This window comes from Molossus molossus, unplaced genomic scaffold, assembly GCF_014108415.1.
Source record: "Molossus molossus isolate mMolMol1 unplaced genomic scaffold, mMolMol1.p scaffold_m16_p_6, whole genome shotgun sequence".
NCBI lineage: Eukaryota > Metazoa > Chordata > Mammalia > Chiroptera > Molossidae > Molossus > Molossus molossus.
The window spans coordinates 109597085-109611885 of record NW_023425399.1 but is presented as its reverse complement, the minus strand read 5'-3'; the positions used below and the strand labels follow the sequence as shown (position 1 = coordinate 109611885).

Genomic DNA, 14801 nt, shown 5'->3' with positions numbered 1-14801 from the left:
AAATTTTTTTTTTATACACTGACCTCATCAAGTTTACATACTAATGGGGAGAGATTCTCCATAAACAAAATAAATAAATAAAATGTACAATGAGAGCAATAAGTGCTAGTGAGACAAGTAAGACAGGGAAGAGCCATACAGAAATTCGGGTGGTGTGGCAGGTACGAAGAGGGGAGGGGACCTATTTGCATGAGGGACCCAGTAGCATCTGGACAGAGTTCGTGCTCGGGAGGAAATTCAGAGTGTCCATGACCCAAGGACAGTGGTTTTGGTTTGGAGACAAAAGGCAACTGTGCATGAAGTCCACCTGTGTGCTGGAGCCTGAGCCCCAGTGGGGAATGTCTTCATGGGACAGTTCCAATAGCCTCTCCATCATCCTTGAACAAGGCTGGCGACCTGCTCGAGAACTGTGGGATGGATACGACCAACCTCCATAGATGGGGAGCATTTTCCCATCCCAGCTTCCACTTCGAGCCCTGAAGTGTCTCCCCACACCAAACCCCTGGACCCTGTGGGCAGGGACAGCAGCTCCAGGAACTCGGGGGTCTTCGCCCGATGCAGTTCTAGACGCAGCCCCAATAGAGGGTGGCACCTTCACTGACCTGTTGGCAAAGTCACGGGCTTCACCACTGCTCTATGGCACTAGAGAGAGGGGAGCAGACTCCACACTGAGCCAACCACGAGTTGGGGGAACCCCAGGCAGGATTTGAGGAACTAGGGAAGTGAGGCATGGGATTCTGAAGGACCCACACTATCCACTGAGATCCAACACAGAGACTGTTGGTTTCATGTGGTCTGGGAGACAGAGAGTATAAAGAGTCACAGAACATTTTAATTAACAGAAAGCAGTATTTAAAAAAATATATAGATTGCATATAGATTTTGGAAACCCTGCCAAATCCCAGTCTGGTAAATGTCAGCCAACAGCCTTATTATGTCTTAACAAAGGATCTTATTCAACATTGATGGTAAAAGGTGCTTGGGGACCAGACTGGGGAATTCTTGGCACAGAGGCATCAGAGCTGTTGTGGGTGACTCTGACTCATGTCCATGTTACTGGACAATTCTATCACCCAATTAAGCATCCTGGTGGCGCCTTTCGCTGTCACACCTAAATCGTCAAAGATGCTATCTACGTGTAACCAAAATAAACCAAGAACAGGCATTTCATACCCACTGCAAAACTAGCCCAGTCCTACCGAAATAATTATTGGCGTAGAAAATGCTCTTCTGTGATCCACTTCATGTAGTTTATAACACATCTTTCCCATCATGAAGGTGGCCATTTGGAAGCCCAAGCGATCTGTCCAGAATGCAAATGTGGTCAAGTCACTTTCCTCGGAAGGCGCCCTCACTCCCTGAAATGCCTTGCAGGGGTCACCACTTAGCAGCGGTTCTCAACCTTCCTGATGCCGCAACTTTTTAATACAGTTCCTCGTGTCGTGGTGCCCCCCAACCATGAAATTATTTTCGTTGCTACTTCATAACTGTAATTTTGTTACTGTCATGAATCGCCATCGGAAATATGTTTTCCGATGGTCTTAGGCGACCCCTGTGAAAGGGTCATTTGACCCCCAAAGGGGTCACAACCCACAGGTTGAGAACCGCTGACTTAAGGGAACATCCCCTCCCAGGACATCACTGCATCCACACGGCTCGTTCTTGCTGATAAGTCTTCCCGGGCAGCCATCACCCGCCATCATTACTGCTCTAAAGTTTGCCTTCTCTGCTGACATATTAGCTTATGAAGACAAAGACTGGGGTTCTTTATTATTCACTGTGTGCATCTATGGCTTAACCTGGTGTTGGAACTTAGTAGGTGCTCAAGAAATGGTTCTTCAAGAAATGAAACAGGGTATCAGTGAGTAATGAAATGACCAGAATCTTTTAACATCATTTACTCTGGGGTAGCAAACGTGGTGTTTGGCTGGAGGTGCGTCTTTGGGGTCTGGCCACACTGAGCTGGGTGGCTCACTGACCTCTGCTTTCTCCACGTGCCACCAGCAGAAAGCAGCCACAGGAGGATCTATTGTTCAGTTTAGGGCCTGCCAAAAAGTTGGCCCCAAATTCCACTGACATGGCTTTGAAGAACTTAAAGCATTTTTTTTTTTTTTTTTTTTATCCTCACCCGAGGACATTTTTCCATTTTTTGTTCAGGTAGAGTGGGAGGGAGAGAGAGGAACAGAGAGAGAGAGAAACATCGATGTGAAAGGGACACATCGAGTGGCTGCCACCCGCACAACTGACCAGAGCCGGGGACAAACTGCAACCGAAGTACATGCCCTTAGCGGGAACCGAACCCAAGTCTCTCTGGACCGCGGGCCGACGCTCTAACCGCTGAGCCAAACCGGCCAGGGCAACTTAAAGCATTTTGTATGTTTATTACAGGCAATGCAGAATTTTGGACTAAAACCCATGGTGTCATATTTACACACGCAAGGAAAATGACAACATTAAAAAAAAAATATTCCACCAAAGGAAAAGCCCAGGCTGGATTTCTAACGGGAGAACAGTCTCATATTCAAGAGCCCACTGATAGACACAAGAAAATGTAAATCTGTACAATTTTTCTCAAAGAGTTGATTATGTCACCTAGACAGCACTCAAACGAGGCCCCAGAGATAAGAGAGCCAGAAAAGCTTTTTTAAAAAATTTTCCTCCTTCTACTGTTACCATTATCTTAGGGTTCGCCAACTCATGGAATAAGTTGGGAGGGATCCTAGACCCATTTCGCAGATGAGCAAACCGAGGCACAGAGGTGTGAGTTACGGCTTTAATCCCTGCAGCTCCTCTGTGACTCTGAGCCTTGCTTGAGCCCAGCTGCCTAGGGAGAGGCGAGCTTGCCACAAAACAGAATGGTGTTGGTGCCCGTGTGCTTTATGAAGAACAGGAAAGGGTGGTTTGCCATGAACTGGGTTCGGATGGGGAGTCTTTTTACGACGAGGTTGTCCCCAGTGGCCGCTGCTGCCACGGTGCCCTCTTCATTGACATCCACATACGACTTGTGGAGGACCTTTGATAAATACAGGCCCTTGGCTGATGATATTCCAGACAGATCAGCTTTGATCTGATTGAAGACATCTGTCATCCCAAGGGATTTTAGCAGGGAATTCAGCTCATAGTTGATCTCCAGTCTGAATCGGGGCAAGTGGACTTCGACGTCCCTTTCTACCATGTTGGAAGAGCTGGTCCATGTGTAAAACATCTTCACGTTCAGCTGCTTCTCTATCTAAGAGACAAAACACAGATGGGCCTACAAGAGCCAAGCACACGCTTCTGCATCAACTGCTAATTCATTTCATCATTCTCACTGTGAGTGAGTCAATTTCACTGACTTCCTTTCTACCTTTACACTGTGCTCCTTTAATCTGAAAAATAAAAATAAAAATCTTGCATTCATCACATGTTCTGTTTTCTATTATCTATTTCTCATCAGTGTTTTATAATTGTGTCCAATGTAACATCCTACCATCTTTGCCTAAATTCATTCCCTCGGGGTGTGAGCTTTACCTAAACTCTCTCTAATGCTCTGCAATTGTGGTCTCACTTCCTGAATGAACTCAACCACTCCTTCTGGGTTCTCACATCTGAAACATTTAACAGCAACCTCCGCTAGGAACTTATCCCACATTTGGCTTCTATGAGGCTGGGACCCCCTGATCCACTCTGCTTTCATCTCCTCCTGTCCCCACTCCTGAAGCTGACTCTGCGTGCCTCCACCTGCAGAGTCAACTCCCACACCCCTGCTCAGATTTCCCAACACAGCCTCCCAGCCCTGAGTTCTCCCTCTCCACCCAGTTCCAGACATTTTTGGAAACTCTTCACACTCCTGTTTTTGGGCATTTGAAACTCTGCAGCCCTCCCCACAGCCCACACGGGCATGTCTGACCCCGTCATCGTTCTACTACAAGAGCTGAAGCCTTTCTGTCGCCTTCTCACTGTCCTGACAATATCAGATCAGTGCTTCCTACCTTCTCCTTTTGCCCTTTTCTGTCCTGATCTGAGTTACCACGACTTCGTGGCAGAAAGCCATCTCGCTGCCTGGTACTTCTAAGCCCTTGGCGCATGCTCTTTGCCCTGTGGCTCCAACACCCACGTGCATGTCAGCTGCCACCGAGCCCAGAAGCTCGGCTGGTCTGCTGAGCAACCGCCACGCTAGCAGACACTGGGAGGCCCCAGCCAAGCCGAGCAGCTGTGGGCAGCCAGGGAGGGGCTCAGACCCACTCCCGCCCCCACCTACCTCTTCCCCTGGCTGGGCTCTCATTTCCCCACAAAACCAGGATGCTGAAATGGTGGTCGGCCCACAGAAGCATGTGACTTATGGGTCTGAAGGACGGCTCCCCAGGGGAAGGCGGCTTGGACCGATTGCCACGGGCTGGGAGCCGGACCAGCATTATACTTTCCTTATAAAGCTGTTTCCCAAGTGTGGAATGATCAGTGTGTGTGGTCCTTTGGCCACCAGGGGCCTTTTTTTAATACAAAAATAGGTTGTTTTCCCTAATTACATTATACTGAAGGCAGGGACCAGGAGCCCCCCCTTTCCTCTCATTGACCCTGGGGCAGCGCCCCTAAACCTAAGGCACGATCGGATCAGGGCCTGGCTGTGCTGACATCATGGAACACACATTGTGGGGGGAGGGGCGCGTGTGCACGTATGTGCACCAAGCTTTCTCTCTGTGAGCGGATTCCATGGGGGGAGGGGTGCGTGTGCGCATGTGCATGCTGCTTTCTATGAGCGGATGGGGGTGCGTGTGCGCATGTGCATGCTGTTTCTCTCTGTGAGTGGAATCCGTGGGGGAGGGGGATATGTGCGCATGTGCACGTTGCTTTCTCTCTGTGAGCAGATTCCATGGGGGCGAGGAGGATGTGTGCGCATGTGCATGCTGCTTTCTCCCTGTGAGTGGATTCCGTGGGGGGGGGGGGATGTGTGCGCATGTGCACGCTGCTTTCTGTGAGCGGATTCCATGGGGGGAGGGGTGCGTGTGCGCCTGTGCATGCTGCTTTCTCTCCGTGAGTGGAATCCGTGGGGGAGGGGGATGTGTGCGCATGTGCACGTTGCTTTCTCTCTGTGAGCGGATTCCATGGGGGGGAGGAGGATGTGTGCGCATGTGCATGCTGCTTTCTGTGAGCGGATTCCATGGGGGGAGGGGTGCGTGTGCGCATGTGCACGCTGCTTTCTCCCTGAGAGTGGAATCCATGGGGGGAGGGGGATGTGTGCGCATGTGCACGCTGCTTTCTATGAGCGGATGGGGGGTGCGTGTGCGCATGTGCATGCTGCTTTCCGTGAGTGGAATCCGTGGGGGGAAGGGTATGTGTGCGCATGTGCACGCTGCTTTCTCTCTGTGAGCGGATTTCATGGGGGGAGGGGGATATCTGCGCATGTGCACGCTGCTTTCTCTTGGTGAGCGGATTCTGTAGGGGGAGGAGGATGTGTGCGCATGTGCACGCTGCTTTCTATGAGCGGATGGGGGGTGCGTGTGCGCATGTGCACGCTGCTTTCTCCCTGTGAGCGGATTCCGTGGGGGGAGGAGGATGTGTGCGCATGTGCACGCTGCTTTCTCCCTGTAGGTGGATTCCGTGGGGTGAGGGGTGCGTGTGTGCACGCTTTCTCTCCGTGAGCGGATTCCGTGGGGCAAGGGGTGCGTGTGCGCGCGTGTGCACGCTTCTTTCTATGAGCGGATTCCGTGGGGCAAGGGGTGCGCGTGCGCACATGTGCACGCTGCTTTCTCTCTATGAGCGGAAATTACGCAAAGTTACCTGCTCCAGAGCAGCTGAGCCCGCCGGGAGCAGGATGATCATGCTCAGCTTGTCGCCCGCATAGGGCAGCTCCAGCACTTGCATCTGTGGCTCCTGTATGATGGCCAACTTAAACGTCCCCGTTTGATACATCATGTCCACAATCACGCTCTTACCCTGTGTTTTTAAGATTGTGATTAGTTCCATGTGCCCACGCGTGGGTACTGATTTTCCTGCATAAGAAATATCTGCATTGACACTCTAAACACATGGGTAAACTATAAACTATAAAATACACCCTTATTACTTTCCTTCGCAGAGGTTGTGATTTTCTTTTATTTCAAACTAAGTCCTTGTTAAAGCCAAATAGTTCAAATAATGAATATAGTAATAAAAACAATGTATATTTCCCAAAAACAAAGCCAGAGTTTCCAGATAAAGTGAGCTATATGGAGAAATGACATCATAGGATCATTCCTTTTTTAATTCAATGAGAGACTTTTCAGGAGAAAAACAGTAGATAGTTGTGTTGGCCACTAGAGCAAATAACCAGAGCATATATGGAAAGAACACACAGAAGTCAGAGAAGAACAGGCTTGCTTCTCGTGCAGGGCTCCCAGTGACCCCAAGCTCCACCCAGGTGCCCTGTGAGAAAGATCACTCTCAGTTCGTAGGGAAAAATGAAAATAAAATTCACGGAATCCACAATTAAAGGAATCTATGGAAATCTAGACCACTGTTTTCACTAAAACGTTTAACCTGTCCTTGAACCATTATTGCAGTCTCCAAAACATATCATCGATCTGAAAATGAAACACATACCTTACTTAGGTGGAAAGGGGTTTTAATCGTCTGTCTTTCCTGAAATTTTCTTTGCCATTGTCCTTTGAAATAGATGGCACTCACCAGGACCATCACGGAAGAAGGGTCGATCATGCCTTTTCCAAAGAGGTTTGTAATTTTTCCTTGTAATAAGAAAAGGAACAGATAATATATGTGTTAAACTTTCCAATACAAAGAATTGAGTAGATACATATTTTAATCTGGTCATCTCTTACTGAATTTGAATAACATCCATCAATTGATATGGTATGTATGACAGCTCATCACCATTAAGTGATAAAATTGATAGAAATATGTTAGAAATATAGTCTTTATCCTCAGAGAAGTAATTATCTTCTATTAGTAACTTATATTACAAACATGCTCTTCATAAATACAATTACCTCTAATTTAACACTGTTTTTATTTCATGTTAAATTTGTTAATTAATAAAGTCAATTCTCTTCCATATCAGGAAATATGATTAACTATATTCCAAGACTTTAGAAACTAATGGTACAATGAGTTGGTGGCATGACCTCAGAGAGAGAGATTATTTCAATGTGGTAACTGACTATACATGTCTAGTGGACTATGTCCTAAGCACAAAAAGAAATGCAAAAAATATCTTCAGCTACTATTGCTGATTGTTTTACTAGTACTGTTATTTTGAGACTGTGTGTATTGTTGGATGTGGTCATTGTGCAATAATACTGGTGGCATTGAAAACTGGAATTTTTGATGTGAGATAAAAGAGAAATAGATGTAAAACGAAGGGAGATGTTAAGTAAAAAAAACCTGTGAATCTGAATTTGAACTAGTAACATTAGTAAGAAATTAAAATTTCTAAATATGTTTCATCTAAGTACATGTAGTTCATAGTTATATCCACTGAAAAGTCCTAAAAACAATGATCAAACCAGTAGCAATGAGCACTCTCATACCCAGATTATGGTCTCTAACTATCATTTCTCATTAAAAGAATCCAGGGTTCCTTGGAGAAGTGAGTAAATGTAGGTCAGGGACAGGAAATGAACAAGATAAACCTGGAACATCTGGTCAATTCAGAATGCAAGGACGCTGTCATATTCTATAGGGGCTGTGTCAAAAGGACACAGAAGTCATAGGAAGATATGTCTCTGATTAAGGGGATAATTTGAGCTTTGATAAATTGAAACATCTCAAAGATATTTAAACGTATGAGTTCATAATTATACTTTAAAAAGAAAATTCATGGACTACTTTGGAGGATGCTGTGGGATGGGGACATTATTTTAAAAACTTGTATTGAAGGAAAAGAATCCAGCATCGTTTTGTTTTGTTTGTTTTGTTTTTCTCATGTGAACTGTACTTAGGGTAACCAAATATTTTATGAGAAGTTTCTCTTATAGAAATAGTCCAGCTTATAAATGAAGGAATGCAAGATTGGAATCTCAACCCTTGAATCCCTAATGAAATCATGGACCTAAGTAGCAATCATCGGTTCCAAACAGATGAAATTTTAAAACAGGCAGAACTAATACATAGCAATGGAAGTCAGAGAATTCTTAAGGTCTGGGAACGGGGTGAGAGAAGACATGAAGATGGCTTGGCATGCCCTTCCCGTAGCTAATGTTTTATTTTCCTGACCTGGGTGGTGGTACAACAGAGTATTCGTCTTTGTGATCATTCACTGAACAGAAAACATATCATGTATAAAGTTTTCTAAATGCACATATATTTCAATCAAAAAGTTTATTTCAAAAATCAAGCTTTAAGGAACAAATTAGCCAATTGCCATACACAAACATTATTTGGGTTCTGATTCAAACAAAAAAAGAGGCAATTGGGGGAATATAAAAACTCACTAAATATTTGTTAATGTTAAATAATTTTTTAATTTTCTAAGTATCATAATGGTGTAGTGGTCATATTTTTTTAAAGCCTATATTTTTGAGATGTACAAACTGAAACATGTACAGGGGAAAAAAAGATATGATATATTGGATTGGCTCCAAAATAACCTGAAAGAGGTGTGTGTACAGTAAATAAGATTGGCATAAGTAATAAATATTGCAGCTGAGTGATGGGTAAAGAAAGATTCATTCTATTATTCTCCTTTTGTCTTTAAATCTTTCCTTAACTAGATTTTTTAAAAAATAAGTGAACACATCTTTTGTATGAACATTTTTTAAAAAGGGAAATGTTTAACAATATAGAGTGTTTATTTTAAAATTGGGGAAGGTAGATTTAAACTTAATTAAATTTAGTGGCAGAATGTATGGCAACACCTCTGTAACATAGAAATCGCGTTCTTCTCGTGCTCAGAGTTACTTGGCTGGATCATTTAGGACAAACAGATACAAGGGATATTCCAAAATACACCCCATTTCCTCCATCGTCAATCAGCTACGTCAGCTTCTAGACCTCACCCAGCTCCCTCCTCAGCACTGACGCAGGGAGTCTATCAGGACAGCATGAGTCGAGTTTGGAGACACATATGTGATTTATCCTTACCGTTAGTTTTACTTTCAACCCATGCATTAATAGTTTGCCTCGTTTCTTCTGTAGACTTTTGAAAATCAACAGCTTGCAGCCTGGCTTGATAGAATTTCTCTGAACAACTTAAATATTGCTGTAAAAGAAAGGACAGCTGCGTAAGAACACAAAAATAATGGAAGGAAAACCAACACCTAGCCCTCTCGTTGAACCAAACGTCCACTCCCAAATTGGCCCCCATGTAGCATGCTGGAGCCACTGCTGATTCCCACCCATGGCCCTTGACTCCCTGAGCTGGGAATGTCCCACTGCTGATCTACACGGCTCCAGATAAAACTGCTGGGATGCATTCTTACGCCGTGGGGACATACCTCTATGTCCAGCAGGACCCAGTGCCCTGCCAGGAACATCCAGGGTGATACAAGACTTAGAAATACGGCAGGTTTGTACGTGGCTGCCTGGCATTTGGCTTGCCATTTGCTTAACTGGGTTCTCTTGTGCCTAAATCCAGTGTAAAACCAAAGGAGACCTTGACTAAGAGCAAAATCGGGGCCTCGGTGTGATTCTTGTCCTGAGCTGGGTCCCATTGTGGCTTGAACATGCTTAAGTGACTGTCTGAATACTAATGTCTATGACACAGGTCATGACAATCTTCATAATACGGAGGGGGAGCGTCTCACTTCAGAAACAGATGCGATAGACATTATCCCAAAGCAGCATGTATCTGCTGTTACATCCGGATCACTGCTTGAGAGAGACAAAGGGACGAGGGAGTGTTCCAACTCCAAGGATCATGACTGTTAATTCCCTCCACTTCCAACATTATCCATAACACATTTTCTATAGGCTTCTAGGGCAGCAGGAGGAAATCCCTCTGAAATATCTGCAGTACCCGTGTGGATTCCCCCAAGCTACAAAAATTCTGACAATTGAAAACTTGCCACGTGTTAAGACACCTCCAGGCTGAAGAACATTAGGAAGTCAAGGCTGCATCCTTCCTCACTCAGCTGGCTTTTAAACACCGCTGCTCAGACACAAGCCCTGCCACGGAGGCTGGCATTTTGCCCCAAGCACAGCAGGGTGGCATAGCAATGAAAACCAGGAACATGGATCTGGACGGGACCCATTCCGGCTTTGCCACTGAATTACCTCTGTGACCTTTCTCAACTTGATGTTTCGTGATTTGCTTCACAATTGTGGAATTAATGACAGTTTTGTACCAATATATTAGGACTAAATAAGGATTATATAATGTTTGTAATGTATGGAGTAGAGTGATTGACACATAGTAAACACACAATAAAACTCATATTCCAATGCTGTTGGGAAATGGCATAAATAGTGTTAGAATTTTGTAGCCAAAGACAAAAAACAAAAACAAAACCTTGGTCTAATCATCTCAGTGTAAAGATAGCGGTGACTTGCCCAAAGTCGTATGTCTAAATGAGAACAGAACTCAGGGCGCTCGGCCCCCAGTCCAGTAGACTTTCTGCTAATTCTCGATACTCTGCCATTTAGGACCTTTGACGAAGAGATGAGAGGTGGATTTTGTTTTTCTTCTTGTCCATAAGAGATCATTCTTATCTGCTGGTGTGTGTGTGTGTGTGTGTGTGTGTGTGTGTGTGCGCGCGCATGCTTCATCCCTGACCTTGGTTCTTGGACAACTCTGGTGATTTTGTGGAAGTCAAGTTTTTATGTGGTGTTTCATAACCTTATATGGGGATTCGGTGGAACCATTTCACTGAAACTCTAACTCGGCTCAGATTTAATCTCTTAAAGATAAATGTCATGTAAGTCTACTCATTCTTGATTTATCTTAGGGTGTGAAATTCAGAGGATGCTGAGAAAGCTGCTGGCCACCATAGCGGGCAGACTGACCTGATGGAACGCGATGGCCTGTGTCCCGTAGAGTCTGTTGGCAGCGCTGAGGGTGGAGGTGGAGTCTGGCTGGTTGATTTGACGGAACAGGGCTCCCAACGCTGAGTGAACCCTTCCAGTTTGGCTGCACTAAAGCACAGTCAACAAAGAACAGGGTATTAAACTGCTTGATTTCTTGCCATCGGAGAGTCATAAATAACGTGAAAACAACAAAGAGCTGAAGAGTTGAAAGCGTTTTCCTTCTCTGATTTCCTCCGGCGCAGTGAGCTGAGCACTCTGGGACTCTGGTTACAGGCTGTGTGCAGAACTGGACGCTAGTGTAAACACACACACACACTTGCAGCCCCGACGTTTTCGTTCAAAAGTGGGAGTTACCATAAATAAAGAGATCCTAATCGGGTATTCAGGGCGATAGGCCAAGGGTGGTTTTTGTGTTTTGTTTTGTTTCTTTGGTTTGGGGTGTTTTTTCTAACTTGGTACCTATAGAATCATGTCTCTTCTCTCTCACACTCCTTTCATGTTCTCCCTTTTCTGTGACCATTTCATCAAACTCTTCGGCTCCTCGCTGAACTGACCTCCTCACCCATCTGTCCCTCACCGGAGACACCTGGTTAAGCACACAGCTTTGATGCATCGAATCCATGGACATTAGAGGGATTGTGCCTATATTCCCTAAAGCAAAGATTCCCAAACCATCAGCTTTCATTTCCTAACAGTAAATTGGGTTCTGTGAAGCAAGTGTTCTGTGAATCTATACACATGTATGTATTATTCTCAGTCAGTCACAAACACACAAGTGTTGTCATGGGGGAGTTTGTGTAAATTCCACGTCAAAAGGGACACCCCAACCGGAAGGAAGGAAGAACGGGTGGACAGGGCAGGGTCAAGCCCTGTTTTCCCAGCGAGTAATTACGTGGCTAAGCTTCAGGGTCCTTTTGCAGTCCCCTCGCTGGTCTGAAACGCAGCACTGCACGAAAGAGGTTGGCAGGCTCAACGTGGCACACAGTTTGTAAAAGACAGAAAAGTTTGGTCAGGATGACAGTAAGTCGTATGATGAAATCTGGGGACTGATTATTGCTGTCACCATCATTATGCTAACTCTATAGGCCATAGCAATTATCAGAAAGATTGAAGAGGAGACCGAGGAGGACATTGTGAGCTCCTTAAGGAGCAAGATGGGGCTCTGCTACTCAACGCCTGCACCATTATCTCTTGGTGCTCGTACAACGAGCGCTTGACAGCACAGCAGTAATGTCATCATACCTCAGCTGAGTCCTTAAACTCCGGCTGCAGCAACTCTGCAACATGATTAAAGTGAAGCACCTAGAAAAAGAAAGAAGGATCAATTGGCACCAAAAGGTTAACAGTTACCAGGACCTGTTTCTCCATTTCAGATAAAGACCAAGGTGATAGCTGACACTGAATCATGTTGTATGCCAAGCCCTGCGCTAAGTCTTTACATAGCTTACTCGACTCTCCCAACAACCTTGAGAGTAGATACTATTATCCCCATTTTTGTCAGGGTAATTGAGCCAAAGAGAGATTAAGTGATGTGGCCAGGACCATTGTCTGTGAGGCTCCAGGGACTGAGCTGTCACACACTAGACTCTTCTCTCCTCTCCCACCTTTCTCAGGCCACTCACTGTGACAGAGCCCATCCAAGCCCACGTAAAGCATGATGTGGGTTCCCAGCACAAAACCTATTTTCAATGCAAAAAAAAAAAAAAATCATGAAAGTGCATCAAAATATGGAGTAAAGAACAGATAGAAATAGGATGTGCAAGTATCCTAGAAGGTAAGTGACATTCTTCTAGGCTTTCCACACCAATAAAATCTATGCATATGGAAAACCACTGAATGTCAGCCTATGTAACCTGAAGTCAGTCTCGGCCTGATACCTGAACAGTCATCCTTTCTCTCTCAGTCTCAGCCTCCCCAGCTCTGAAATAGGGGTAACAATAGCTACTTGCTACACACAGTTGTTATGACATTCAAATGCACTAATGAATATTTTTTTAAATTTGATAACTTTTTTTTCTTTATTGATTTTAGAGAGAGAGGGAGACAGAGAGAGAGATAGAAACATTGATGAGAGAGAACACTGATTGGCCACCTCCTGCATCCTCCCCACTGGGGATTTGGCCCACAACCTGGGCATGTGCCCCGGACCGGGAATCAAATCGGCGTCCTCTTGGTACATGGGTTGACGCTCAACCACTGAGTCACACAGGACAGGCAAAGACAATTGATAGCTCTTAAAGTGTCATTACATTTTATTATAAATTAAACTTCTAGAGGGCAAAAATAGCACCACATGTGCTCTCTGTTATGTTTAAATCATGAACGGATGAACTCTAAAAGTAATTGTGGAAATGTATGCATGAAACCACCTATGGTAAGGAAGAGACTGTGCTACATGTATTGTGTGCTATTTTAATTATAATGTATTACATTATTTAAGCCATGATCCACTTTTAAGAAATATGATTTGTCCAAATATGTTATTTTAACAAGATGGCAGAGTTTTCTTGATGTAAAGATGTGAGTAATTTGGCTGACCCCTAGGGGGCGCAGGTAAGATTCCATGCTTTGGGGACATCTTGAGAGCAGGCCATACCTTCTCCATCTGTTCTGCAGTGTTTCCTCTGGCCCCAAGGAGGATCATGCTCAGAGCATAAAGCAGACTCAGCGGGGAAAAGAAGATGTTATCTCCCACAGTATTATTGCTCAGCTCTTTGAACATATCAAGGCAAAATTCAACATTTGCTGTGCTGAGGGAATCCATTTTCTGCCCAACACTACCTGCAAACCGAAGGAAAAACAGCTCAGAATATTACTTGGAGGAACAGATAATACACGGAGTTCAGTTATTCCGTTTCATGAATTAAAGAGCCTGAGCACACTGCAGTAGAAATTACAAAATACTAGAGAGGGGAATTCACATTTTAGATTCTAATGAATAGAAGATTTACCATCCCTTTCAACCAATACTTCAAAGCTATCATTTGTGTAGATTTAAAAGGGATCTGCCATTCTTCTGGAGCAAAGAGCAGAAGGAATTAGATCTTTGTGCTCCGAGTTTTTATGTTTCATATCACTCCTCATTCTGGAACTTGTACAGAAAAATGCTTGAGCTACACAAGAAACTATCAGCTAAATGAGATACTTTCCCACTAGACTGTCCACCATCACAAGGAGAGAACACTTCCATCCTGGTCATTCATGAACAAACAAGGTGAGAATCAACAAAGCAAACTCAGGCAACCTTCTCTGCTCATGTCCTAACCCCTCCATGGAAGCAAGGCCTTACTAGCAAATAGGCCATGCCATGAGAAGGCACCCAAAGCCCTCAGCCCTCGGCGCAGCCATGAGATCAATGACGATGGAAGACCAGAAGAAGAAAGTCTGAGAGAGACTAACACAATGCTGGAGTACGTGTTATCTAAGGACACTGGTTTGTCAGGCAGGGTTTGTTTCATTCAGTCCCACAAACTCTTATGGGGAACCCCTAACTATAAGAAGCTGTAGATAGATACAAAACTTGTCAAGCACAGTTCTTGGACTCAAGGACGTATCATTCTCCAGGAGGCTCCATCCCCATCCAACACTTTCTTCCTTTAACTTCTAGGTCATCATTCTTTCCTGGTTTATCACCTGTCTCACTGGGCCACTCCTTCTCAGTCTCATTTGAAGGGCCTTAAATCTTGGACCCCTTCTCTGTTCACACTCGGACAAGTGATCTCATCTAATTTCAAGCTTTATGTGTCACTGATATGCTGTTGGCCCCCAAATTTATATTGGCCCTGAATTCCAGATTCGTGTATCTAACTGTCTGCTCAACACCTCTACTTGAGTGTCTAATGTGTATCTCAAATTTAACATGTCCA

At 44.7% G+C, this 14801-nt stretch overlaps 1 protein-coding gene across 2 annotated transcripts; it reads right to left on the bottom strand.

Moving 5' to 3' along the window:
- Positions 1 to 2824: 2824 nt before the first annotated feature.
- Positions 2825 to 13714, bottom strand: SERPINB11 (serpin family B member 11). 2 transcript variants are annotated; one of them, XM_036245567.1, is made up of 7 exons: positions 13532 to 13714; positions 12178 to 12237; positions 10915 to 11043; positions 9055 to 9172; positions 6559 to 6701; positions 5758 to 5913; positions 2825 to 3229 (listed from the first exon to the last, which is right to left on the bottom strand). In XM_036245567.1, exons 1-7 carry the CDS (start codon positions 13697 to 13699, stop codon positions 2825 to 2827), a joined length of 1179 nt encoding a protein of 392 aa, XP_036101460.1. In that variant the 5' UTR covers positions 13700 to 13714. The 2 variants fall into 2 exon arrangements, with proteins under 2 accessions (XP_036101460.1, XP_036101461.1); XM_036245568.1 differs by lacking the exons at positions 6559 to 6701; positions 9055 to 9172 and having other exon boundaries at positions 13532 to 13699.
- Positions 13715 to 14801: the final 1087 nt, after the last annotated feature.

Coding starts and splice junctions, on each gene's coding strand:
- SERPINB11 (XM_036245567.1), bottom strand. CDS start 13,699: ATGGATTCCCTCAGCACAGCAAATGTTGAATTTTGCCTTGATATGTTC. Junction 12,238..13,531: donor CTGCAGAACAGATGGAGAAG/GTATGGCCTGCT, acceptor TTCTTTTTCTAG/GTGCTTCACTTTAATCATGT. Junction 11,044..12,177: donor AGTTTAAGGACTCAGCTGAG/GTATGATGACAT, acceptor ACTGTGCTTTAG/TGCAGCCAAACTGGAAGGGT.